The 25,757-nt window shown below is 42.3% G+C and overlaps 4 protein-coding genes across 4 annotated transcripts in view; 2 read left to right on the forward strand and 2 right to left on the reverse strand.

Moving 5' to 3' along the window:
* Positions 1-2,352: 2,352 nt before the first annotated feature.
* LOC109484174 (25S rRNA (cytosine-C(5))-methyltransferase nop2-like) lies at positions 2,353-11,597 on the forward strand. The gene is made up of 16 exons (XM_019787399.1): positions 2,353-2,592; positions 3,948-3,987; positions 4,242-4,338; positions 4,748-5,062; positions 5,308-5,495; positions 5,762-5,847; positions 6,092-6,185; positions 6,527-6,632; positions 7,105-7,282; positions 7,757-7,897; positions 8,313-8,452; positions 8,789-8,878; positions 9,139-9,261; positions 9,676-9,773; positions 10,174-10,298; positions 10,673-11,597. Exons 1-16 carry the CDS (start codon positions 2,487-2,489, stop codon positions 10,963-10,965), a joined length of 2,220 nt encoding a protein of 739 aa, XP_019642958.1. The 5' UTR covers positions 2,353-2,486; the 3' UTR covers positions 10,966-11,597.
* A 6,043-nt stretch (positions 11,598-17,640) lies between these two features.
* On the forward strand, positions 17,641-21,776 carry LOC109484186 (sulfotransferase family cytosolic 1B member 1-like). Its single transcript, XM_019787411.1, has 5 exons — positions 17,641-17,903; positions 18,843-19,063; positions 19,780-19,915; positions 20,164-20,415; positions 21,074-21,776. Exons 1-5 carry the CDS (start codon positions 17,765-17,767, stop codon positions 21,181-21,183), a joined length of 858 nt encoding a protein of 285 aa, XP_019642970.1. The 5' UTR covers positions 17,641-17,764; the 3' UTR covers positions 21,184-21,776.
* A 277-nt stretch (positions 21,777-22,053) lies between these two features.
* Positions 22,054-24,052, reverse strand: LOC109484183 (histone H3-like). The gene is made up of 3 exons (XM_019787409.1): positions 23,828-24,052; positions 23,317-23,414; positions 22,054-22,845 (listed from the first exon to the last, which is right to left on the reverse strand). The coding sequence occupies exons 1-3, from the start codon at positions 23,958-23,960 to the stop codon at positions 22,666-22,668; spliced, it is 411 nt and encodes a 136-aa protein (XP_019642968.1). The 5' UTR covers positions 23,961-24,052; the 3' UTR covers positions 22,054-22,665.
* A 777-nt stretch (positions 24,053-24,829) lies between these two features.
* Positions 24,830-25,757, reverse strand: part of LOC109484184 (sulfotransferase family cytosolic 1B member 1-like) — a 4,758-nt gene continuing 3,830 nt past the window's right edge. Inside the window, exon 6 of the mRNA XM_019787410.1 lies at positions 24,830-25,032. Within this exon, the coding sequence (XP_019642969.1) occupies positions 24,923-25,032 (110 nt within the window). The 3' untranslated portion in view covers positions 24,830-24,922. The remainder of the gene's footprint in view (positions 25,033-25,757) is intronic.

Genomic DNA, 25,757 nt, shown 5'->3' on the forward strand with positions numbered 1-25,757 from the left:
CAATATAGTTATCATTTATGTCTCCTCAATATTGGAACAGGACTCCTACCCGGCCTGAACAACTCTACTCTACTCTACTCTACTCTACTCTAATATGATGATGACATTACGCAATACAGTTCTACAACTGACTGGACAGGAGGACCTAGAAGTAACAGTGACTATTTACGATTTAGATCTATTTAGTCTCCACCAGACTCTTTTGAAGTCTGAACAAGAAGCCATAGGTAACAATCCTCCGTGAAGTTTTATATATTTCAACAAAATCCCAAGCGTCAACGCCAGACCTACTGTGCAGACATTATAATTAGGCAACGGTTAATACAATGAGGGCGCGTCACAAGCATAAAACATACAAAGAGCTAAATCCATTACTGCTCCCAGGGCGTGTAAAGATACTGTGCTTCACGTTCGAAGTTCATTTTAATTAAACAAACACAATATTTGCATTCACATAAAGATAGGACTATCATGGTCGTGTCTAGTAACAAAGATAGCCCCACCGTCTTACCGTGCCTGTACCTAATTAAGCGCGCCTGGAACAGGACAAATTCCAGCAACAGTTGCGGTAAGCACCGCGAGTGTTACTACCGCCGGCCAGATAACCAGGATATCTGCTTATAGTACCTCTGCTACCAGACAACTGCCTAAACCTACGGCCTATTCCACAGGATTGTAAAAGTAGGGATGTTTCTAAAATATGCATTTACTTCAATATCAAAACAGCTACGGTAAAAATAAAAAGCCGTGCATCATCCCGGACATAATGCCACACCACATGCGAAATTACACAGAAATGCGACGTACGGAAGAATGCGTTTTGGCTGCGAACATCTTCCAAAAAACTTGGCATCTCTTAACCATGGGCAAAAACATCTGGAACCACTTATAAAAACCACCCCGTATCTGCATGAAGTTCCACCCCCCCCACTGCTATTCCAAACAACGCGTTTTTCTGGACCATTCCAATTCGCCTCGTAATTGTAGGGGTGCGTCTGCAATATTACATTGACCGCGAAAGCAGCAACGGCAAAAATACACATTCGTGCATCAACACGGGCATGCCCGCAGACGGCGTATAAAATTGCGTGCCGATTACACAAAGAGAACCCAGTGTTTTGACTGCGAACATGAAAAATCAGTCGATCACAACACTCCGTCCGGAGGTCCTGACCTCCTTCACGGAGTAATAAATTGTAGAAATCGGCATAAAAAGAGTATAGCTAGCCAGGGGAGTTGGTCGGCCATAGAGGGTCGACTTTTTATTTTTTTCTACTATTTATTCAGCCTGCAAAAGAGTCTGGTGGAGACTACGCAGGGAATACCGTACTGTTGTGTTGCCCGCCTACTCGGCTGATCGGAGACCCCAGGGCCTGGGGGACCCCTTCACTCATCAGTAAGCTATCACCTCGGGGTCCCCTCATGGACCAAGCAACACACGTCTATACTTAAATAACTGAAGGAAGTCAATTTGCTGGAATTCGTCTATAGCACTGCTGTAGTTAGCCTGGATGGCATCCAGGCTAGGCCATATTGTTTATACGGTGGCTGTTCTTGATTGCAGGGTAAGGTTTCGAGTAGACCTTGTCCGCCATGCTTTCACCCCGACGCGCTGTCTCGTACCCGCCGGTGGGCCGCTGTGTCATTCCCGCGGCGCCGGCCGTAATGGCTTACTGTCGCCCCGACTAGCCTCTACCAGGCACCGCGGATCGCTGGAAAAATAGTAGAAATTGGCCGAAATAAAGGGCGCTACCGAGCGGGGGATCAATGTATGCACGACGATCTGCAGGGGCCGCAGCGCAGGATCGTAAAAAATGGCCTAATAGCATACATGCTAACTAGTAATAACACCTACATAAGATCTACACGAACCAGCGCCCACCCCAAAATTTCCAGTATGAAATAAAAATACCAAAATTTTATCGATCCTGTCAATAGTAGAAAAATTTGACACTTGCTGTACAGGAAAAAATCCTGTCAGCAGTGCAAATTATTCTACTATTGACAGGACGATCCTGTCAGCAGTGCAATATTTTCTGCTATTGACAGGACGATCCTGTCAGCAGTGCAATATTTTCTGCTATTGACAGGACTATCCTGTCAGCAGTGCAATATTTTCTGCTATTGACAGGACGATCCTGTCAATAGCCACAGGCACCACAAAATGTATCACTCCAAGTGAAGGCGTTGAAACAAACAAATAAATGTAACAAAACCAACGAAATCTTAAAACTCTGACAAAACTATTCAATTTGTTGTTAAGAAATATAAATGAATATTTATTTACTAACAAGAAAAGTATACTATGTGTTTGTTTGATGTTTACTAGAATGATATCGATGAATTTGCTACGCGTGTATGCGACGCCCTCATCACTAACAAGCTGGTACACGTGCCGTGTCGACTGCTAGCTGCTGTAGTTTTTCGTCTGCAGACCGAGTTTTGGCGGCTTTTCTCCGATCTTGAGGACCAAATCGTGCCCAGCCATGGGTCGGAAGAGACCAGACCCTTCCGAGGCCCAGAAAAAAGGTCCCGGGAGGAAGGCGAGGAAACAGAAACCACCACAGATGCCGCGTCAACTGCTGCAGCAGGGTGAGTTGTGGGAGGGGGGCATGATGTGATCTGTGTGATAGTTTACCTGCGTTAGTAAGAAATAGATTTGATGTTTGGGCATCCCCAAAAAAGTATAGATGACAGTCAAATGATGAATTTTCTTCATAATCGTTTTGACTGAAGATTGTGAACTAGGTTGGGTAAATGTTGCTTTAATTAAAATTCAGAGGTAACAAAATTTTAGATGCAGTGGTAAGAAAGCTTTGATGGAAGATTAACGGGGGGTGCCCTAATTCCGACCCATCCCTAATACCGAACTAGTTTGAAAAATCCTTGTTGCGGCGTTATGCATGGGAGCACGTGCCTAAAAATAATCACAAGAATGGACAATGTTTTTGTGTTGATATCGGTAATCTCACAAAGTTTGTTTTAGTTCCTACACTCCGACAACAGACGAGTGAAAAATCTGTGTGAATTATTTCGACGCTTGTTCGGGGGTTGACGAGCGTGTCAAAAATGCAGGTTTTGCTTTTCAAACAGCCGCTTTGGAGCAAGTCGCGTAATCGTAAAAAGAGGACTTGTTTGGGACAGAAAACAGTTGTAGATTGTTTTAGTCATAATCTGTGTATTATAATATCTAAACTCTCTTCTCAGATCGACCTGTGTTAAACACTAGGTCGGAATTAGGGCACCCCTGTTGCGATAGAACGTTCCACCGGCAAAATGACCAAAAAACTGCCGTGTGTTTCGTGAGCCATTACGCTTGGGTGCAAGGCGCTACACTCAAGTGAAATACACAGCTGTGCAGCTTTAATCGTTGTGATCTTTATCTGTCAATATTATATCTCATGTTGCACGTGGTTTTGGTCAGATAAACTATTACCAAAGGTCTGTGCGTTTGCATGGAACATAGGTCGGAATAGACCCATTCGACTTTCACGGACCGCATAAACTGCTTACGTAACAGGGGGGACATTTCGAAAGAACATCGTTCTAGAACGATGAAGTCGAACGCGGCTTGCGCTCGCGGTGTCCCCCCTGGCAAATTATTTTTTTACTAAAGTGTAGGTAGTGTCTTTTTTTCTCTGTAATATATGCGGAAATGACAGGAAAACTGGCACCAACTTTGCATGGTGGAATTCCGTACAACAATTTAAGGTTATTTTGTTCTGTGACGTATGCAGTTTATGCAATCTGTGAAAGGAACTTTCGAAATGTCCCCCCTGTGACGTAGTTTCTATTCGAAATGTACCCCCTGTGACGTATGCAGTTTATGCGATCCGTGAAAGTCGAATGGGTCTATTAGGGCACCCCCCGTTAGCATTCTAACAGCTTTCCGTAAATTACAATATAATAAAACTGCCCATTTGTAACTGTACTGCTTCTCGTTTCAGACAGTGGATCTAAGATACTATCGAGCCGACAAAAGCAAAGGTAACAATTTTTCCTCAATTCATTATATTTTGAAATATTATTCCCAGCATTTTAACTTAATTTATGGGGCAAATTTTGCTGGTAGACCAACATCAGGGCTCAAAATATGATGCAATATGGCAAGTTCGTTGTTAGGAATTTTATCTACAATCAAAACGGTTTCTGTCCCAAACTGCAAGTTGTTTATAATTTTACCTGCAAGTTAAACTTAAATGATGATGGGCACATGTATAAGTTAAATGTATCCAACACAGATTGGCCAAAAGGATGCAGAAGGCAGTCAACAAGGGGGCTGCTAAGGCAGCACAGAAGAAGGTACCAGTAACACTGGGACTGTCACAAGGACAGAAGGTACATGATTTAGTGCCATATTTGTACTATAATTATTATAGTAGGAGTAGTAGTACAGTGTAGTAGTAAATAACTAATATACAATGTTGGATTATAGTATTGCTGCAAGTACCCTGGGTGCCAGCCTCCGCGGGTGTCAGTGTGCAATACTATACCACCCTCCCCGACACAGGGCTGGTAACTCCCCTCGTGCTCAACTCCCCCACAGCGGTATAATGTAGATAGGCGGGCAAGGGGCTTCTGGCTGCCGAAGGTAAACGGCTAGCGGCCTGAAACTAGTCTGGCACCCAGGGTATGCTGCAAGCAGGAGACCCTGACACAGTTATAAAGTTGTGATGACAAGTAGCATTTATCACTCTTTGTTTAATCAGCAATCTCTAAAAGTATTGATATTTTTCCCCCTAAACAGAGGCCACGTAGTGGGTCTGTCAGTGACAGTGATGAATGGAACAGTGATATTGAAGAGGAGGAGGAGGAAGATGAGGAGGAGGAGGAAGACAGTGAGGAGGAGGATGATGTAGAAGAGGAGGAGGAAGAAGAAGAGGAAGATGAGGATGGAGAGGAAGAGGATGAGGAGGAAGAAGAAGATGAGGATGAGGAAGATGATGATGATGAGGATGAAGATCCTGCGTCAGGCTTTACTGATGAGAACAAGTCCTGGCTCCGTCTTGCAGGGAAGAAGAAGAAACTGGACTTGGATGATGAAAGTTCGGATGATGACATGGTCAGTCTCCTAAAAAATAAAGAGATGCCTCAGTCATGCAGCTTGTTTGGGGGCTATTTCATGACAAATATATCCTAAGAAATGGCAGTAAATGTCAATATCAAACAGATTTCCTTATCCAGAATATTTATTTTGTTTTGCCACCTTGAGACTAGATGTGACATCCGTAGTGTTTAATGCAGTGGTTTAATGATAGTTTTCATGTAGAGTTTTATTGCATCTTATAGTCCTTCTTCTTGTTTTAGCCAGCAGATGAGTTTCTTGATGATGAAGATGGCTCAGAGGGAGAAGAAGATGAAGATGACTCAGACAACTCTGACAGCAGCGATGATGATGGTGATGATGATGATGGAGAAGAGCAAGAGGAAGATGAAGCCTTACTGCCCATAGAAAAGGCTGCCAAGAAACTGAAAAAGAAGCAACAGAGAGAAGAGTAAGATATTGATATACTTTTCATCGGATTGCAACAGTTTTTTCGTACAAGTTGTGTATGTTTGTCATAAGTTAATTGTATAGAATGTCAATGAAGGCAAGACATCCAGGTAATGAGATACACAAGAAAACAGTTGCTCTGGCAACTGGATGGATTTTGTATAACTTTTAAACATCTACCCAGTTGTTTGAGTAACTGTTTTCTTGTGTACAAAATGTCTTTTATAAGCTTTTAAACAAAAAGAAAACTCTTCTGTGTCTGTACAGGAAACTAGGAGAGGAGGAACTTCGCACCAACATCGCGGAAGCTGAGACATTTGTTCTGCCCAGTGGCCAGGAGATTGAGAAGGAAAATATCCTTTTTGACCAGCATTTGTAAAAAAAGATAGCCCCCCCCCAAAAAAATAATAAAAATTACCCAAATTTTCCTGAAACAGATGTGCCCAATTTTGGGTTCGTCAGCTAGAATGAGGATTTGCTGATTGGCACTAGTACTGGTATAATTACTTAGAAATATTATAACAATGCTTGTCGGTCTGTAGGACTGTCAAATGTAAATACAGAGGTGTTTTTATTTGACCTTGACCATCGCTGTACGTGTGCAGCCCCCAGACCTGACCATGATCCACATGCGCATCAAGGAAAACATGGCTGTTCTAGCAGACTTCAACAACAAACGGAAAGACGAAAGGTACAGACAAAGGGGTGGTAATGTCAAGATGCATCACTGCGATTACTGTATAGATACCTGGTATATGTAGCTAGTAGTATTGACTGTAGCCATGTATATGTATGGCTTTGTAACTCAAAGAAATGTATGTAGGTTACATATAAAACAGCCAAATGCTAGCCTGTGTTACACAATCTCTTGTTGTAAGGGGCTATTTATAGTGAAGGCTTATCAATGGGAGAGCTGCTATCTAGAAGTATCAGGCTAGGCCAAATGCAAAGTCAATAAAACTATACTACCGGTAGTATTACAAGTTGTGAGAGTAGTGTGTTTGCTAATACCACACTGATGCTATTTTCCAGGCCCCGTAAGGAGTATGTCCAGCTCCTACAGAAGGACCTGTGTTTGTACTACAGCTACAACGAATACCTCATGGAGAAAATCATGCAGCTTTTTCCACTAGCTGAGGTATGGAAGCATTTCTGATAAAGATGTAGAAATAACTGAAATTGTATGGGACTTGAAAAGCTACAGAACATGGTATCACAGCTACCACCATTCCTATTTACGAAGTGCAGAGAATGATATACCAGGAAAGTGTAGCCTGGCATTGCTACAAGTACACTTAAGACTTCAGCACTAGTGTCACTTCTACAACTACATTGAGACTTAAATTATGTTGACCATTGCTGGAAGGAAACAGTTTTTCCCCCCAAATCAGGCAAAAATCAACATGCCAGTCATCCATAACATAACATGCCATGAATAAAGAGACTCTCATTGCAACACCAAGTGTTTTATTCAGCCGACGTTTCGGTGACCGTCTGCCACCTTACTCAGGGCAATTCTGATTGTTTTACTGAGTCTCTTTATTCAGTGACTCACCAACCTATTCACAGATTACTTGCAATGGTATGAGAACAGTTGTATGCATGTCTAGGTGATAGAGTTCCTGGAGGCGTGTGAGGTAGACCGTCCCGTGACCATCAGGACCAACACCCTGAAGACTCGCAGACGGGACCTGGCCCAGGCCCTCATCAACAGGGGAGTCAACCTGGACCCTGTCGGGAAGTGGTCTAAAGTAGGACTGGTGGTGTACGACTCTGCTGTGCCCATCGGTAAGGCCTGGGTCCTTAGGTCTACTTAATATACTAATGGGTGCTATTTTATCAAACACTATTGCTAAGGATGTAGCCTGGGAGCCAGGGCTAGTATACAGGCTAGCTTCTTGGCTCCAGGCCAACCTGTCCCCAAGGAAATAATACATTGGCCCTGGCAACAGTCTGGCATCCAGGCTACTAGAATGTTGCTTGGATGAAATATTTTTGTTATGGTAAAATGTTATGGTAACATCCTATGCGAGTTTGTGTGTATTTTTTTTTGCACTGCAGTACCTGTTTGTTATGCCAGAGGGCATGAATCTTTGATCACCTTGTTGTTTCCAGGAGCCACCCCAAAGTACAGGTACAATGTACCTAGCTGGACACTATATCCTTTTTATGTGTTTATATGTGCGTGCATCAGTATGTCTGCATCTGCACTGCAGTTCCTGTTTGTTCTGCCAGAGAAAGTGATTACCCTGTTGTTCCCAGGTGCGACTCCTGAGTACCTGGCAGGCCACTACATCCTGCAGGGTGCAGCCAGCTTCCTGCCCGTCATGGCGCTGGCTCCGCAGGAGAAGGAGAAGGTTCTGGACATGTGCTCAGCTCCAGGGGGGAAGACTACTTATATCGGTACGATCTTGCCAATTTGTTTTGGAATGGCTTTTTTAGAAGCTGCACATTTAGGGTTTTAAAAGTCACAAAAAATTCAGAATCATCTCTAAGCATTTATTTATAGATAGAATAAATTTCATTCAACACTCATGGCATCCATTTTAAGGGTTATAGCTAAGGGGCGGACTACATATATCGGTATGATAACAGCACTTTGTTATGGAATGGCATGTTTGTACAAGTACAGGTACAGGTACAGGTACAGGGGTTTAAGTACAGTTGCAGACCTGTACCTGTGCTTGAACAATTTGTCAGAGTAACGTATGGTCATCGAGATTAAAGAAACATGGATAAGCAGCCAACAGAATGTTTATTTAGACTCCTACATGTAGTGTCTTATGTAGCAAAAATGATCCCAATGTTTTCCCTACAGCTCAACTGATGAAGAACACAGGGATGTTGTTTGCCAATGATGTGAACAAAGACAGAGTGAAGGCCATCGTGGGGAACCTACATCGTCTGGGGGTAACCAACACTGTTGTCAGCTGTCACGACGGGAGACATTTCCCAAAGGTTTGGCAGAACACTTGTTTTAGTTAGTTAAAAATTTAGGGCTCTCAGTCAAAGTCATTCAGGGTTCAAAAACTGGTTACATATGAACTTACATGTATATGCACCCAGAGTTAAAGCAAGCTATGCACCTAATTTTTTGACTGCGAGTGCACAAGTGAAAAATCTGATGTACTTTTCCTGTCCGAAATTTGAGCTGTGCTGCTAATGCTTGGACTGTGGGTGCACCAGTGCACCTAAAAATAATGTAAAGGCACTGTTGTACAGTTGCATACAGCATGTACTTGACATCTATGTATAGAAAATAACAGGCAAACAAACATTGTTATTTTGGTGCAGGTGATTGGTGGATTTGACCGTGTACTGTTGGATGCACCATGTACAGGAACAGGAGTCATCTCCAAAGACCCTTCCATCAAAACTAACAAGGTATGTCAATGAACTTCAAGGTTATGAGATACACAAGAAAACTGTTACTTAAGCAACCAAAGAGATTTTGCTTAATGCTTGCATCAAGCAGTTTTCATGGCTAGATGGTTGGCTGATAGACCTGGTTGCTTCAGCAACTTTGACTGTACTGCATCAAGCTCCAGTGAAGGATTTGATTATTTTTTGGGGTAGTAAAATAGAAAAAACAGTTTATAATCTGAAGAACAGCAAGTCTAATTTTTGTCCTACTCTGTGACCAGGATGATGCCGATATCAAGCGCCATGCCCACCTGCAGAAGGAACTCATCCTGGCAGCCATCGACTCCTGTGATGCAAAGTCGACTTCTGGTGGCTACATTGTGTACTGCACCTGCTCTGTCATGGTATGGAAAACCTTCTGACTAGCCCTTCCTTTAGTGATCAATATTTTTCAAGCATCTTTTCAAGCATCAAGCATTGATGTCTGAAGCAATCAATATTGTATCCCTTTGTGGACATTTTTATCATCATTTAGTACTTAGAGTTTGAAACAGCCCAGAAACAAGCTACCTGAGGAGTCCCTATTTGTTGGTACCACAAATGAATAGGTAGACCCAGCCTATGACATGAAACAAGCAATCATTTTCTTTTAGTGACATTGCATTTCTGCCTGACAGATATCAGTATGTTATGGGATAGGGTTGATTCATTTTATGCATTAAAAGAATTATCAGAAAATTGACCTTGAAAATCCAGTTTTTGCCGTTGAAATTGCATTGTATTCCTCTAACAACATCCATTGTTTATGTCCATGTCAGATTGAGGAGAATGAGTGGGTGGTCGACTATGCACTGAAGAAGAGGAACGTCAAACTAGTGCCGACAGGACTGGACTTTGGCAAGGAGGGATTCACAAAGTAAGACACAAAATATGTTTTTTCTACATCTCATTTGTCACCTATTGTGCTTATGGTATTTTAGCATTCATCACAGTTTCATATGTTTATCAAATCTTTTCATAAAAAAGATAGTACAATTTAATCTAGTACTATTTGCAGTGACTTTATTTTTGTGGAGTATGTGTTTTTGCTGTACACAATAAAAAAATAATCAAAGATTGTAACAATATTTGGGAGTTGTTGGCAAAAAAAGCATAGCAGATAAAGTTCTTTCCTAATATGTGTTTATTGTAAATCATGTATAAGGATTTCAGTTTGCTGTAGTGAAATAGTTAACAAAGATGTAAAATATGCTCTTTGTGTATGAAAAAATGAGCAAGTCCCCTCTTAACATGTATCTCTTTCTGAACAATATTAGGTTCCGTGAATACAGGCTCCACCCGACACTGAAGCTGACCCGGCGGTTCTACCCACACACACACAACATGGAGGGATTCTTCGTCGCAAAGCTCAAGAAATTCTCCAACGCTATCCCAGGACAAGGTAAGTCTCATGCTCTTTATTTGAAAAATAAAAAAGTAGAAGATAAGTACATGTATGTCATGCACAATAATATTCGATACGGGTGTTCAGGCCAGTGTGATAACTAGCGGTATCATGACGCATACGGGGTTCCAATTGGTAATCACATAGGCTTCCAAATGTCCTACAGAATAATTCAAAGGTCATTTTGTGTGCACCGCTTAGCAAAAATTTGAATACAGGATTCAGATATTGGAATTGATGTTACAATTTAGGGACACAAATCTTGCATATTTTGATATATGATGTATAGGGCAAATTTGCCCATCTCTGTTTTCATAATCCCTTAGGCCACACAGCTTGTTGCATTTCACACATTTTATTCCTACCCTCAGAACCCAAGGCAAAGGAAGGAGAAGAAAACAGTGAGACAACTGCTAAGACAACTTCTGAACCATCTACAGAACCTCCCAAGTCATCAGCTTCTCCTCAGAAGAGCCCTACTCAACCCACTTCACCATCCAACAAATCCAAGAAAAAACGCTTCTTCTTTAAAAACAAGAAGTCTGGAAAGTCTCCTGATCTTCCCAAAGCCAAGACGTTCAAAGGGCAGCAGAAACCCAGCCCGGGAAAAAGAAGAAAAGTCAAACAGAGCCCCGGGAACAAGAAGAAACAAAAGAAGGAGTAGACGTAGCCATTTGAAGATGTGATTTTATATATGAACCTGTACCATACATTGAGTAGAATGTTATAACAACTAGCAAAAGTGACAAAAGATACAAAATATGGTTCAGTGTACGTAATTATCTTGATGCATTTGTTTTTTTGTACATTACACCTGGAACCGTGTAGAAATCATTACTAATTTGGCATGTCAATATGGATATCAGAAGTACAATACCTGTCTTCCTGACACCTACTGGAATTTCAAGTTATTTGTCTTATTACTGTAGCAAAGAAAGTGCTACAATGTGACATAAGTATGTCTATTTCGAAGAAAATCATAAAATGTCTAACCAGCTCCCCAAAACCCAAAATAGGGATGAAAAGGCCTTCCTAGCTTATCCCCCATGTATCAAGAAACAAGCAAAATGCAACATTATATATGTACATTCCTTCCTAAGTCTGTATACATTCTCCTTTGGGAAGTCTTACACAATGTCATCCTAACTAGTCACTGACAGAAGGTAGTGGATGCTACTTTAAACATCTAGCAGTTTTCAAAATGTATCCAATTGCTTGATTAACTGTTTCCTTCTGCACAATGTCATTCTCTGTAGTTTATTACTAGTACCTATTTACATTCATAAGGAAGTTGTGGGGACAGAAATAAATGGTCTTTATGAAAATTTCACAGAAAGAGTGTCTATATTGCATATGCCTCGCACAGCATATTTAAATTGGATTTATATGGAGGATTCAAATCGGATTCAAGGAGAACTCAACCGTTTTTGAAGGTAAGCATTCAATACCTTCAAGCGTAGTCTGATCAATTGCACTCTCTTAGGTACTAAACGCCCATATATGGGAATGTTATGCTATCCTTACTACCGAAAAGCAATTAAAAAACAAACAGGTTTGTTTTGCTATATCTGATACTGAACAGCCACATATGCTGTCCTTGGTACTGAACAGCCACATATGCAGTCCTTGGTACTGAACAGCCACATATGCTGTCCTTGGTACTGAACAGCCACATATGCTGTCCTTGGTACTGAACAGCCACATATGCTGTCCTTGGTACTGAACAGCCACATATGCTGTCCTTGGTACTGAACAGCCACATATGCAGTCCTTGGTACTGAACAGCCACATATGCTATCCTTGGTTCTGAACAGCCGTATATGCTGTCCTTGGTCCTGAATAGCCACATATGCTGTCCTTGGTACTGAACAGCCACATATATGCTGTCCTTGGTAATGAACAGCCGTATATGCTGTCCTTGGTGTTGAACAGGGATAAATAGGCATATTATGCTGCCCAACAAACGGGCGTGTTGTACTATAGTTGGTGATGAATAGCCAGCTATAACAGGGCGCTTACAGCATATCATACTACCTACACCATTACGTTGTATATCTAAAGCCTAACTAGCCCTATAATTCTAGCTGTAGCAACAAGGACAAACATCCACCCGATATGGATCCTATACACCGGAGCAGAGCTTCCAACAGGGGAGATACACTGATCATCAGTGGCCCTTGCTCCTAAATTACCGCAGTCTTCTACTTGAATGTACTTGTCTACGCCTTTCGGTAGTTCGGGGCTGATGCCACACACCTTAACCACGGCGGCTAGGGTAGCGTTGTCTGCGGGAATAGCGGCTGTCTGTAGGTTGACTTCGTGTGGGATGTACAGTCCGTTCCGAGGGTTTCTCAGGAAGATGACGTAGCGGGTCTGGGCGACCACCTGTGTGCGGGAGCAAGCCGTGACGTTGCCGAGGTAGGACACGGTAACTTGCGGCGGTAGCGCCCCGCCTTTCAGCACGCAGTAGACGTCCAGTTTTGCCCTGTACACGCCTTCCTGATCCTCCTGTGGGGTTCTGTCCACGATCTTGCCGTACGCGACGATGTCGGCGTTGTACACCCTCTGGCTGAGGCTGCTGCGGGCGGGGGAAGGCTGGAGGTTGCACGTTCGGTTCGGTAACATCATCCCCACGGCTGCTTCAGCTACTAACGGCGCTCGAAGCAGTAGTAGAAGCACGGCAACTTCGCACACGGCGGTTGATAACATTCCCAGCACACACACTCTTGTAACTGCCATTTTTGCTTCAAATATACGTCTCAGCTAGCTGCGTAATCTTGTAGATAAAATACAGAGCCAGTCGTAAATCGCCCGCGTCAACAGTTGGACCAGTTTTCAGGCCAAGTGCGTCTGACTCGCAGTTATACAACGGTCGCCATCAAAGCCATGGCTGCCGTTTAAGCCCGCCCATCTCTCCATGTGGTCTTAAATTACACGAGGCATTCTCGATAGCTGCAAATCGATAACCATTGGCGTTAAATAGATCCAATTATCTTGACATCCAGTAGCAAGATCTGAGTCTGGAATCCCGCAGAAAGCTCTGTGAGATGTAAATCCGATATTGTCCCCGGCAGAAACCGACGAGTTCTGCATGTTTAACAACCAAACGGCTGGGATGTATGTATCTGCGCTGGGAACATGGAGAATCTGGACCGCTCGAATGTCTACCTGTGATATTTCTGCTTTATAACGAGATGCGGCTGGGATGTTGACGTGAGGTGCATACCCGTTTAGCGCCAGTGATGCCGACATGCTATCAGTCACGGACCGGTAGGGTTTCCGTTATGCAGTACGGGCCACACCAATTTGATTGCTGGGTTCTCGGTGAAATAAAGAAATAACTAAAAAGGAAACATTTGCAAAGCAAAATTCTTAATGTTTACTTTCGGATATGGCCTGGCCTAACAAACTAATGCTCTGTTTATTCTTACTCAAACAAATTCTTAGATATGGTGACCAGCACCTCCAACTCTGACCTGCCACTTGCTACATAATCTGACGCCACATGGCACCAGAAAGTCAACATACCTTACTGGTTAACATTTTAGACATTGAATATTGAACATTTGGATGACAAGGACTCTTGGTACCAACATGTAATTCAAATCCCGAATGATATATGTGATGACTTTTTTTTCAAATCAGAAAAACATGCAGGCGAATATGAAAACCACGAATTTGAATTGTTGCCTTACCCACGTTTTCGCTGTGGGATTCTACACATCTAGACGTCTCACAGACCATTGAGTCCAAAACCCTGATAGCTGTGACGCATGTAACAGTTCTGCAAAGTCCGCGTATGCCTGTCTGATTGATCTCCGCATCAGCTTGTTAAATCCATTCGCCATTTTAAGCTTATCGCATCAAGGACGTTCCATCTAATGTGATGGCATTTTGACAGACTAGGCTGTTCTAACGACGCACCAAATGGTAATGTTTGTGTCTCTGCAGTTACTGAGATACTCGTCTTCGGTACCGGTAACTGGAGATATTGAACGCTGTTTTCGTTAGGGACTGGAAAAAAGCTTAACTCCAAGCAGATCTTCTTTTGACGTGTTTTAGGCGTGTTTTTCTTTTTGGACTTTCAAATTCTTCTTTGTACTGGTATCTTTTTTGCCAGTTCTACGGGTGGCAAATTGATACTACCTATACAGTTTGATACTGTCTTCCCAATTTAATACTGTCTTCTCAACTTTATACTGTCTCCCCAATTTGATACTGTCTTCACAATAAGAACTTGATACACATGTACTGTTTTCCCAATTTGATACTGTCTTCCCAATTTGATACTGTCTCCCCAATTTGATACTGTCTTCACAATAAGAACTTGATACACATGTACTGTTTTCCCAATTTGATACTGGCTTCCCAATTTGATACTGTCTTTCCAATTTGATCCTGTCTTCCCAATTTGATACAGTCTTCCCAATTTGATTCTGTCTTCCCAATTTGATACAGTCTTCCCAATTTGATTCTGTCTTCACAATCTGATACTGCATTGCTGCCACCAAAAGATCTGCTTGGAGATTACCCCATGGATATACTTGCGTGGCATAATTTCAGTGTCAGCATACCGCAGTGTATTGTATCAGTGGCCAGACAAGTGATGCAATTAGGTCCAATATCGAAGAGACAGTTGCTCTGTGACTGTCGTCGGGCCAGCGGGACAACTGATGACGTTTTGATGGACTATCACTATCAGGATGATACATGTAGCGCCCGGAGGAATTATCCGGATGCTGATTCATTGTGGTGAATAGCGATCAGATTCCGCCGTGGGACAATCGTAAATGATACAAATGCGACGTTTTTCGAAGGAGTTTCAGATCAATTATGAATAGTAAGCAAACGTTATTTGATCCTATGTATCGAATTTGTTTATTTGAGTTTATCACAATGTGAAAAGGAAGGAAAAACAGGTCCATACGCAGCTTTATAAGTTGCCCTTCCACACACTAAAAACAACAACAGTACTATACATTGCGAAATCAGCTATATGTAAAAATTTACAAAGCAGTTCATAGAAGAGACTAAAATAAATCATATCTCCACAATTGCGTTTGACTATTTGTAGACAACGAATCGCCAGTTTACGATTCACTCGCTACATGTTTGTCGGCGTATGATTGATCATGTGTCGAACGGGGTGCTACATTTTCTCCTGCACTGTGACACCAAAATCGAAAATGCGTTTTAAATCACCTGCTAGCATGTTTGGGTCGATGAAAAGATACATACCTAGTATCAGGCCATAGCAATTTTATTTCTTGGTTTTCGTATATTTGCATGAAAGAAATCATGAAAGCATCTTGTTATAAATTAATTAACCCCAAAAATGAATTTGAATAGTAAGTAAAAAATATAAACGAGAAAATATAAACGTTAGTCTCAAATATACAACTTTTCACAATGCCCAATGAAGCTTAATTAAAGCGGTTCTTAGAACAGTTACTTTATATGTTCCACCTTACAAGACCTTACACTGCCTGTAAACTCCTTCTATACACTGTTTCATGTTGCAGTTAGCCCTTTGGCAAAAACCTATAATAGTAAAGAACAAAACTAGTAAGGTAACATTTGCAAAGCAAATGCATCATATGTTTACCTTCACATGGCCTAGCTCAACAAACCACTGTTTTGTTTATTCTTACTCAAATACGTAGTATGTGGTGACCATCTTGAACTCTGCAGCACTTGCAACATGTTGCAACATGGTAGTTGATGTAACCCTACATCAATACTACCATATGCATGGTGATAGACGTCTGGTCCTGGTCATTGACCTTATTTGTTTATAACGGAAGAAGAAGAAGGAGAAGAAACTGAGCAAAAACAATATGCTTTCCTTCGGTAAACATAAAAATCGAGCAGGCGAATCCGAGAAACAAGGAATCGAATTGGCATTGCCTCGTAAAGTACATCTCTAGTGAGACATTGACTTTGCAGTGCTGATCCATTACCGGCGCAGAAGGGTAATAGTGGCGGACGGGGGACTGCGGCATCGAGCGAGGGAAATCCAACTCCCGACATTAATATCGACTTCAGTATTGACCGTGACATAGTCCATCTTTTATAACTCCATTTTCCTTGACCTTATATCGATGTTTAACCATTGAGGTAAAAATGCTGTACCTCCATGGTATTACAGTGTAGATCAGTTTCATACAGCATAGGGACATTGTCTGTTAATTCGATGACGTTACTTGCATCGCCAGCAAACTCGGTGAATAGATCAATAGCACTTCAAAATATGTTTCTTGATGGATTTTGCAAATATGTTATTCTACCTTTCTTTGCTGTTGTTAATTCTGCATCCTAGCTATCTAGAGCCGTCAAAATATTGCAATATAGCGTATATTCTAGCCAGTGTTGTAACTGCTAACTGCATTGTAGTAGTTCGTGTGAAATCTTTGCCCATATACAAAAATATACACTGTTGGTCTGTATTTACAGTCGCCAAGTAATTTACAAGTGCAATTTTGCACGTCTGCAAGTAACCTTTAATCTTGTTAATCTTAATCGAAAAAACTTCTAAAGCCCTAGACTTGCCAGCATCCTTCATTAGCACGGTTAGAGACAGAGGATGAGCCCTTCAGCCTATGTCAGTAACTCAGAGGTTTAAAACGTTAGGCTCGCACCATTACCCTATTACACAGCACTGGTGGGAAATACAAAGTACCCTCTTGATACATGGGTGTCTCTTGTTGCGCGCAGCTCGCAACTGTCTAGGAGCTTTTCCAGTGACAAACAGTGCCTAATATTCAAAAGATGTCACCAGGAAGAATTCGAAATTCTAACTAGAAAGGCCGACATTTACTTGGGAGCACATACAGCATATTTTAGTTCATTTAATCCCTCCCCATTCCTAAATGGGCTGTTCCATATCAAACTTTTCCACCCAGTATCAAGTGCTTCAATACCCTTTGTTTGTAACAATTGTGCACTTTCTGTGGACACATGGTATCCCCATGCAAATTTCAGGTCATTCTCATTTAATACCAGTGCTCCAGATCCAGATGCTCAAAATGTACATTGACAAAACCTCGCCTAATATTCAAAAGGATGTCGCCCTGGAAGAATTCGAAATTTAAACAAAATGACTGCAATGGTTCGGAATGTATACGTTTGCTTCGTCACAGAAGTTCTGAAATATTTTGTTCCCAAAGATAATGTACCATGCACCATGTACCGTTCGCCACTTGCGAAAATGTTTGGGACAGACTTCTGGGCATTCGTACTGGAAAAACTTCAACATAACCTTTACCCCTATTAAAGGGACAACCGTCCGCACGGTCAACGTCTGCACGGTCGTTTTTCAGGCCAAAGTTCAGGACCGAAATTAGGGTAATCTGGTACCCGGCACGAATACGTCTAAAACCAACAAGTTTGTCACCTGTGTGTACAGCAGAATACAGCCGAGTCTTGATTCAGCTCTAGAAATCGTTGGAAACGTTCAGTCCACCATGTCGTTCCCTGACAGACAGCCTTTGGTTCATAACGGGGTTCTGTATCCTCATTTCGTCACCATGGAGAATCTCGAGGCCATGAAAACCTTCCAGACTCGCGACGACGACATCGTCATTGTCAGCTTTCCCAAAACAGGTGAGAGAAATGCGGAACCACAAGACATTTCGATACCGTTGAAACAGGACAAAGGCACTTCATATTCTTGTGATTGACCAAGGACGTTCTACAGGGGTCCCAGAGTATACAGTGCAATTTTACGGAATACAGTACAATCGTATTAGTATACAGTGCAAGTTTACGGAATACAGTGCAATCGTATTAGTATACTAAATTTGTACCGTATTCCGTAAAACTGCGACACTGTACACTACACTCTGGCATCCCTGTTCTATGATAGAACGTCCTTGGATTGTAGCGTGAGTTTAATTTTCCGAAGACCTATACACAAAAGAATAAATTATTGTGAAGATCATGATCAAGGTGGTTTTTCGATACTCTGGTTTGCAACACCCACTATTTAAATATGGAGATAATAGGGACTAAACTAGATGAATATATAACGGGTGCGTCAGCTGTAACGTTACTGTAATGCAGGCCGGCTTGTTGACACAGGTCACTGACTTAATAAGAGGGGCAGCTTGCGACATTTGAATCGGGTGTTTTTGTTGGTAGTCTTCAAGAGGACTATATATAAGTCTACCAGAAAAAAAGCCCGATTCAACAGTCGCCACGGCTATAGAGAGGTCGTTCTCTGAACGTATAACCTTTCAGCCTCCTCTGGGAGGCTTTCTAGAGAGTGATTGTGTTTAATGGGGCATTATGTGACATTTTTGCACAAAACTGACATATTTCAAATTGAAAGAAATTTTCGTGACTCTAATTTACTTCCACTGAAACAAAAACTAGAACCACGCAGTTTATGGTACCACCCCAAACTTCCAGAACGTAAACATACATGGCTGACAGCTGTGGGATACTTGGGATGGAGTAGGTTAATGTTGATTAAAGAAATGACAAAAAAATGACTTTTTTTGTAACGTCCTAATGTTACATAATGCAGCTTTACTGTTGTAGGTACGAACTGGACCCTGGAGATCGTGACTCAGATCCTGCAGGCCGCCGGGAGGTCGCCCGCCAAATCAGACGACCACATCATCGGGAAACTGGAGTTCCTCTACCCCGAGAACCCCCTCCCCTCATACGTGCTGCTGGAAGACGCCCCCTCCCCCCGGGTCATCCTCACCCACCTTAAACCCGGGACAGCACCCCCCGGGATCGCCAATCCCCGGGGAAAGGTACTAGTCATATATTTATGTCAACCTTCGTAGAAGGAAAACATATTGTTTTTGCTCTGCTTCTTCCTCTTCTCCAAATACATGTATTCAGTCAATGACCTGGACCAGACGTCTGTCACCACGGTAACTAGCAGGCAGCCTGTGGTGTTGGGTTACATTTCGTAGCAGGACAGAGCAGGGGGATGGTCGGGTGACACGTGACGGTGTTGTCCAATCAGATCGCTCGGGTTTTAGAAATTGACAGAGCTAGTGGCTGCTCACTACCAACTATTAACCTTCTTGGCGAAGGTAAATATCGTGCTAAAAGACATGCACGTACAAATATATACTCTCCAAGAAGAGGTTTGGGTTTTGGGGTATTTTTGGCGTGTTTTTAAGCTAAAAAAAGCTTAAAATCGGGGTTTCTCTTTTGCACTGGAATTATTTTTATCCCAACCCGAAAAATCCAGTGCAAAAAAGAAACCCCGTTAAAAAGCCTAAAAACACGCCAAAAATACCCCCAAACACAAACCTCTGCTTGGAAAGTTGAGTTGGGATGAAAAAAAAATCCAGTGCAAAAAAGAAACCCCGATAAAAAAAGGCCCAAAACACGCCAAAAATACCCCCAAAACTCAAACCTCTGCTTGGAGAGTAACACATATACACACACATACCAAAACATAACCTTCTTAGCGATGGTAATAAATCGATCTATAACGTTATATAATTTCTTTCAGGAGAAAATCCTGGTAGTGATGAGGAACCCAAAGGACGCGGCTGTGTCCTTCTATCACTTTAGCCTGAAGATAACAAACCTCGATGCCAACCAGAGGCCATGGCCTAAATTCTGCGAAGACTTCCTTTCTGGGAAGGGTGAGACACTCTCTGTTCAAGACCTTCTTTTTAGGGGTTAATAAAAACTGGAACTTCAGTTAGATGTACAAGATTGGGTGTAACAGGTCGATTGGTGTAATATAACCAGCTGCCACCGCGCCGCGTACCTGCGCGGCTAGCTGGTGTTACGCCGGAGGTGGTTATACTGATACTGATATAGATACAGTACGGTCTGAGTCCGTCTGACTATTTAGTCATGATTTTAATTTGCCCGGTTATCTTTCTAGAGGTCCACGGCAGCTTCTTTGATCACGTGTTGTCCTGGTGGGAGAAGCGAGATGACCCCCACTTCATCTTTCTCAAGTACGAGGACATGAAAAAGGACATCGCCAGCGAAGTGAAGAGAATCGCAACGTTCCTAGAAGCTGACCTAGACGCCGCCACCATTGCGGGGATCGCAGAGAAGTGCACATTTGAGGGCATGAAGGCAACCTTGGACAACTCCCGGTACGGAGATAGGAGAGTCATGGCCAGGAAAGGTTTGTTACTTCTTTTTTTTTAACGGAGTGGTTCAATGCAAACCCTATACGACCACTTCTCGGCATTAAAGTACAAAAATGAGAGAAACATGTCAAGAGATGGCGGTGAACGTTTGATTTGAAAGCCTGTAGATTGTAGGTTGGTGGGAAACACTTGTCAGGGAGGGAATTCCCAAGCTTGGCCGTACGGGGAAAGAAACTGTCACTGTAAAAAGATTTCGAACAAGGAATTTGGACGGTGAAGTTGTGTGAGCTAGTGGAGATCCTAGTAGAACGCTTACTTCACTAAAGGTGTTAATATTTGCTTGTGGTATGGTAACAGCTTCTATTATTACTACCCTCCAAGCAGAGGTTGGTGGGGAAGATTGTGACCTTTTAAAATGCCACGTTGGGACACGTAGTGACAGCAAAAACGGGGCATATAAACAGGTCACAAAAAGACGCCCGGTCCTTTTTGATAACATTATGTAGCAAGTGGCAGAACAGAGTTAGAGAGGCTGTTTAGGATTTTGTTTATATGAATGTTTTTTGAGTAACAATGAACAGAGCAGTAGTTTGTTAGACTAGACCATGTGCAGGCAAACATTATGCTTCTGGTTTATAAACGTTGCCTTATAGTTTTTTTTGTTGTTGTTTGTTTTTTGTTGTTGATTTGTAGGCATTGTTGGAGACTGGAAGAACCACTTCACCGACGAACAAAATCAAGCCTTTGACGCTCTGTACGAGGAAAAGCTGAAAGGGACAGGTCTTGACTTTGAATTTGAGTAGATTACGTTTCAAAACGATCTTTACAGTAATAGACCTGGGTTTCCGTCAAGGTTACATATCTGCGTCTATAACTGTTACCATGCATCAATACTAGTACGTTGTGTGGGGTCGTGTGGCGTAGCGGCAGTGTACGCGACTCGGAACTTAGAGTCCCGGGTTCGAGTCCTGACATGCCACCGATCTTGTGCCCTTGAGAAAGGCACTTTACACGGCTTTCCTCACTTAGCTCAGGTGTAAATGAGTATTGTCCTGTCATGTATTTGTCCCCTGTGTTGGTGGCGGAATTAATATAAGTTGAAAAAACTTGAGTGTGCCGTCACCGCGTCTGGTGATTGCATGTTGGAATAAAAAAAAATACTAGTACGTTGTAAGCTCTACATAACATTGTAGGACGAAGATGCTTCCTTGATGAACAAAATACATAAACACGTTACGAGGCACTGGCTATCAAAAGAGTATTTAGTACACTACAGTGTGCGACTTCATTTCAAGTGTGAGAACTATGGGTACAGGCACAAGCAGCTAGGTAGATGTTGCAAGTTGTAGTATTCATGTGCAAAATAGTCATTATATAATCTCCAAGCAGATATTAGGCGACATTAGGCGACAAGATACTATGCTGGTCTGAGGAGATCTTGAATAACTGCTTTTGAATTACATGATTTGTACGAAAAAAGTTCAATTTCACGTACTTCCTGTTAGAGGCTACACTCATAAGTATAGTTACCCTCTCTGTAGTATCTTATTCATGACTTAGTATTGTTACTTTGCAGTTGTAGTAGAAACTGAGAATCAGAAATTGTTTACCCCATAGTTTCACAAGGTGATTACACTAAGACACATTTTACCCCCAAAAAGTCCAAGATGCAGTTAGGCGTTCAGAATATTTTTATTAGAAATCAAACTCAAAAGATAAAACAGAAGTATAAAACGGTCAGTTGGCTGGTGGATGTACACAAATATATACTAACTTGGATTTGGGTGGAAAATGCATTTTACACAGGGGTATGAAACATGACCGCAAGTTTTGTTTCAAATGCATCATCAGTACGAAAACTTCATATGAACTTTTTCTACAATACATATACATATTTGTTGAGCTTGAGGATTATACAATTGTTCTACAGAGATGATGCAACGAGAATTCACAAATTACGAACACTGAACGCATTATACGGACGCAATATACTATGGCTACTTCAAGTAACATTCTTAGCGGACAAATTTTAAAATGACGAATCAAAGCGGACAAAAAGAGCCTTGCAGTTCAGTTAATTCCATGTTAACGGCAACTTAACTAAATATGTGGTATCCTCGCCTTTACCACACGTTTTAACGCCATTTCTGTCTACATTTGACCGTTACTACACTTAAGTTAATTATTCAACATATACTGTACAAAACTAGCTGCCACGGTGAGCTTCTCGTTCCCAAGAGTTCTATGTACAAGTGAGCACGTGACCCGGGTCGTCGTTCCCAGAGCTAGGCGCGCTCCCCGCGGATGCGGCGGGCCAGTTGGATGTCCTTGGGCATGATGGTGACCCGCTTGGCGTGGATGGCGCACAGGTTGGTGTCCTCGAACAGACCGACCAGGTACGCCTCCGCCGCCTCCTGCAGGGCTAGAACCGCCGAGCTCTGGAACCTCAAGTCTGTCTTAAAGTCCTGGAAAGAACACAAAATTGAGCGATAAGTTGTGATAAAATTGTGATAATCTTGTGCATCAAGCATTGGAAAAACTTGCTGTTAACTTTGGGGAAATGCAAAGGCGCAGCATACTAAAATTAAGTTTGGACATAGAAATATTAAATCATTGTCACAATATATAAACAATTTACATAGTATAAGAGTTCTTTAAGTATTTAGAATGAACAAAGTAGTGCACTTGCTGTTGTAAATATTAAAGCAAGGACGTTTATTCAAGCTTAATACTAGATATGTTCTAGCTAAAAAATTTTCACTATCGTGTATTGACGACTGAAATCTGAGTTAGGTGAGTTTTACACATCAAACATGACGAAAATAATCACTAGTACACAGACTTCTACGCGCCATGCAGTACTCTCTCAAATCCAGTATATTCCTTAGCATGAATGTTGTGTTTTGATGGAAAGAAAATGACCACCGTATACGTACCTGCGCGATCTCCCGGATGAGGCGCTGGAACGGCAGCTTGCGGATCAGCAGCTCGGTGGACTTCTGGTAGCGGCGGATCTCGCGCAGCGCCACCGTGCCTGCAGTACCGCAACAATAGCGAATACATCAACGAAACTTTACTGTAACTTTTCGGCTCGACAGCGTACAGGGGATTGTTACTAGCATACACCAAGGGCATTATATTCTGTATAATTTCCTAAAAAAAGAAACAGTACTAGCACTAGTATATGAAAGATAGCGCGCCCCAACGTTAAACATTGTAACCGTGTTTTGGGAGGATGAAAGTCACTTGCATCATCGCCACAAGTTTTGACAACCACCTTTACATCATTCCCTGACGGGGGTCTCGTATCAGCCAACGAAAGGGCATCACCCCGCAAGGAAATAAAGTAAGGGGCGGTATACTACAAGAACCCCGACGAAGCGGTATAACCCCGCTAGTTGACCTACCACTATGTAGCATGCAACAAATTACATAGAACACACGTACCTGGCCGGTAGCGATGCGGCTTCTTGACGCCGCCGGTGGCCGGGGCGCTCTTCCTCGCCGCCTTGGTGGCCAGCTGCTTACGGGGAGCCTTCCCGCCGGTCGACTTGCGGGCCGTCTGCTTGGTACGAGCCATGGTAGGTCAGTGCAGCGCCGAGAACAACAAAAAAATTGGAGTAAAAAAAGAAAAAAATCTCTTCCGCTGACTGAAGTGCAAAGGCTCACGATGTTTCCCGCGCGGCAGCTTAAATACTGGTGAAGCGTTCTCTCATTGGTCGAGGAAGTTTGCTTTCCGTATTTTCATTGGCTGGAAAATGGTCACATGAAAAACAAATCTCGTTACCTGGCAACGCAGGTGACACCAAAGCGCGCCGCAGATTACAGTTGATACAATTATCCTTGATTGGTGGCGGGAGGTTCTATTTCGTCACAGTCAGTGTATCTATCTATCTATCTGTCTATCTATTTATCTATCTATCTATCTATCTATCTATCTATCTGTCTGTCTGTCTGTCTATCTATCTATCTATCTGTCTATCTATCTACTCTATCTATCTATCCATCTATCAATCAATCAATCTATCTATCTATCTACTCTATCTATCTATATGATTTTATCAATCTGTCTCTCTCTATATAGCTATCTATCTATCTATCTATCTATCTATCTCTCTATTTATATCTGTAATTTGGAGTATTCACTAATTCCCAAAGCTAAAACCTTGTTTTATCAAAAGTAAAAATACAGAATCGTAAACTTAAACTAATCACCAGCTTTATTATCCTTTGATAGTCATTCTCTTTTTTGCTCGCGTTTGCTTTTTGAGACGTCAGTGTACATGTCCGGAAAATGAGGTAATATAAACATTAGTAATAGCCAATGTTCATCGTATTTTGTACATTAGATTTAATGCCCATGCTGCCATGTACCTTTTCCGAGTCACTAACAACTGAAAAGGTCGCACCTTCGTCTGACAATGTTGTGTAGATCTTACAACGTGCTAATATTGTTGAATCGTAACAATTATGGACCCAGTTATGCAATCTACTAACATTGAGGGAAACCCGGGTCTATGTAAAATCGTTTTGAAACGTCGTCTACTCAAATTCAAAGTCAAGACCTGTTCCTTTTAGCTTTTCATCGTACAGAGCATCAAAGGCTTGATTTTGTTCCTCGGTGAAGTAGTTCTTCCAGTCACCAACAACTCCTAGGAAATCAACAGAAGAACAAACATAAACTATAGAAAGATAACTTTTAAAAAGCAGAATCATAAGCTTCACATGGTCTAGTCTTAGACTAAGTCTAGTCTATATCTAAGTCTAAGACTACTGCTTAGTTTAGTCTTAGGCAAACATACATATATATCTACACACACACACACACACACACACACACACACACACACACACACACACACACACACACACACACACACACACACACACACACACACACACACACACACACACACACACACACACACACACAAACACACACACACACACACACAAACACACCATCCATCCGGATCCATCCATCCATCCATCTATCGAGGTTGAGGCGGGTTCTCTCCGGGGCTGCAGAAGCTCTTCCCCGACCGACTCAGCAAGGTACTCCGGTAGGTTAGTGCATGATGGGAGTTTACCTCCTGGCGGGCAAAACACCTACAGGCGTAACATTACCACTGGGCGGTCTGTTGAGCTGGACGGGGGAAACTATTAGAGCCCCGAAGACACAGCCTGCCCCAACCAAGATAGACTGGATATCAGGCAAACCTTTTTATTTAGGACGAAGTAACAAACCTTTCCTGGCCATGACTCTCCTATCTTCGTACCGGGAGTTGTCCAGGGTTGCCTTCATGCCCTCAAATGTGCACTTCTCTGCGATCCCCGCAATGGTGGCGGCGTCCAGGTCAGCTTCTAGGAACGTTGC

The sequence above is a fragment of the Branchiostoma belcheri genome, unplaced genomic scaffold, assembly GCF_001625305.1.
Source record: "Branchiostoma belcheri isolate BF01 breed outbred unplaced genomic scaffold, Haploidv18h27 scaffold69, whole genome shotgun sequence".
In the NCBI taxonomy this organism is placed as follows: Eukaryota; Metazoa; Chordata; class Leptocardii; order Amphioxiformes; family Branchiostomatidae; genus Branchiostoma; species Branchiostoma belcheri.

Excerpts from the sequence above, each read along its gene's own strand:
- LOC109484174 (XM_019787399.1), top strand. The coding sequence starts at position 2,487 with ATGGGTCGGAAGAGACCAGACCCTTCCGAGGCCCAGAAAAAAGGTCCC. Across the intron at positions 8,879-9,138 it reads CTTCCATCAAAACTAACAAG|GATGATGCCGATATCAAGCG; the intron begins GTATGTCAATGA and ends CTCTGTGACCAG. Across the intron at positions 9,774-10,173 it reads GGCAAGGAGGGATTCACAAA|GTTCCGTGAATACAGGCTCC; the intron begins GTAAGACACAAA and ends GAACAATATTAG.
- LOC109484186 (XM_019787411.1), top strand. The coding sequence starts at position 17,765 with ATGTCGTTCCCTGACAGACAGCCTTTGGTTCATAACGGGGTTCTGTAT. Across the intron at positions 17,904-18,842 it reads TGTCAGCTTTCCCAAAACAG|GTACGAACTGGACCCTGGAG; the intron begins GTGAGAGAAATG and ends TTACTGTTGTAG. Across the intron at positions 19,916-20,163 it reads AGACTTCCTTTCTGGGAAGG|AGGTCCACGGCAGCTTCTTT; the intron begins GTGAGACACTCT and ends TTATCTTTCTAG.
- LOC109484183 (XM_019787409.1), bottom strand. The coding sequence starts at position 23,960 with ATGGCTCGTACCAAGCAGACGGCCCGCAAGTCGACCGGCGGGAAGGCT. Across the intron at positions 23,415-23,827 it reads GCCGCATCGCTACCGGCCAG|GCACGGTGGCGCTGCGCGAG; the intron begins GTACGTGTGTTC and ends GCGGTACTGCAG. Across the intron at positions 22,846-23,316 it reads TCATCCGGGAGATCGCGCAG|GACTTTAAGACAGACTTGAG; the intron begins GTACGTATACGG and ends TGTTCTTTCCAG.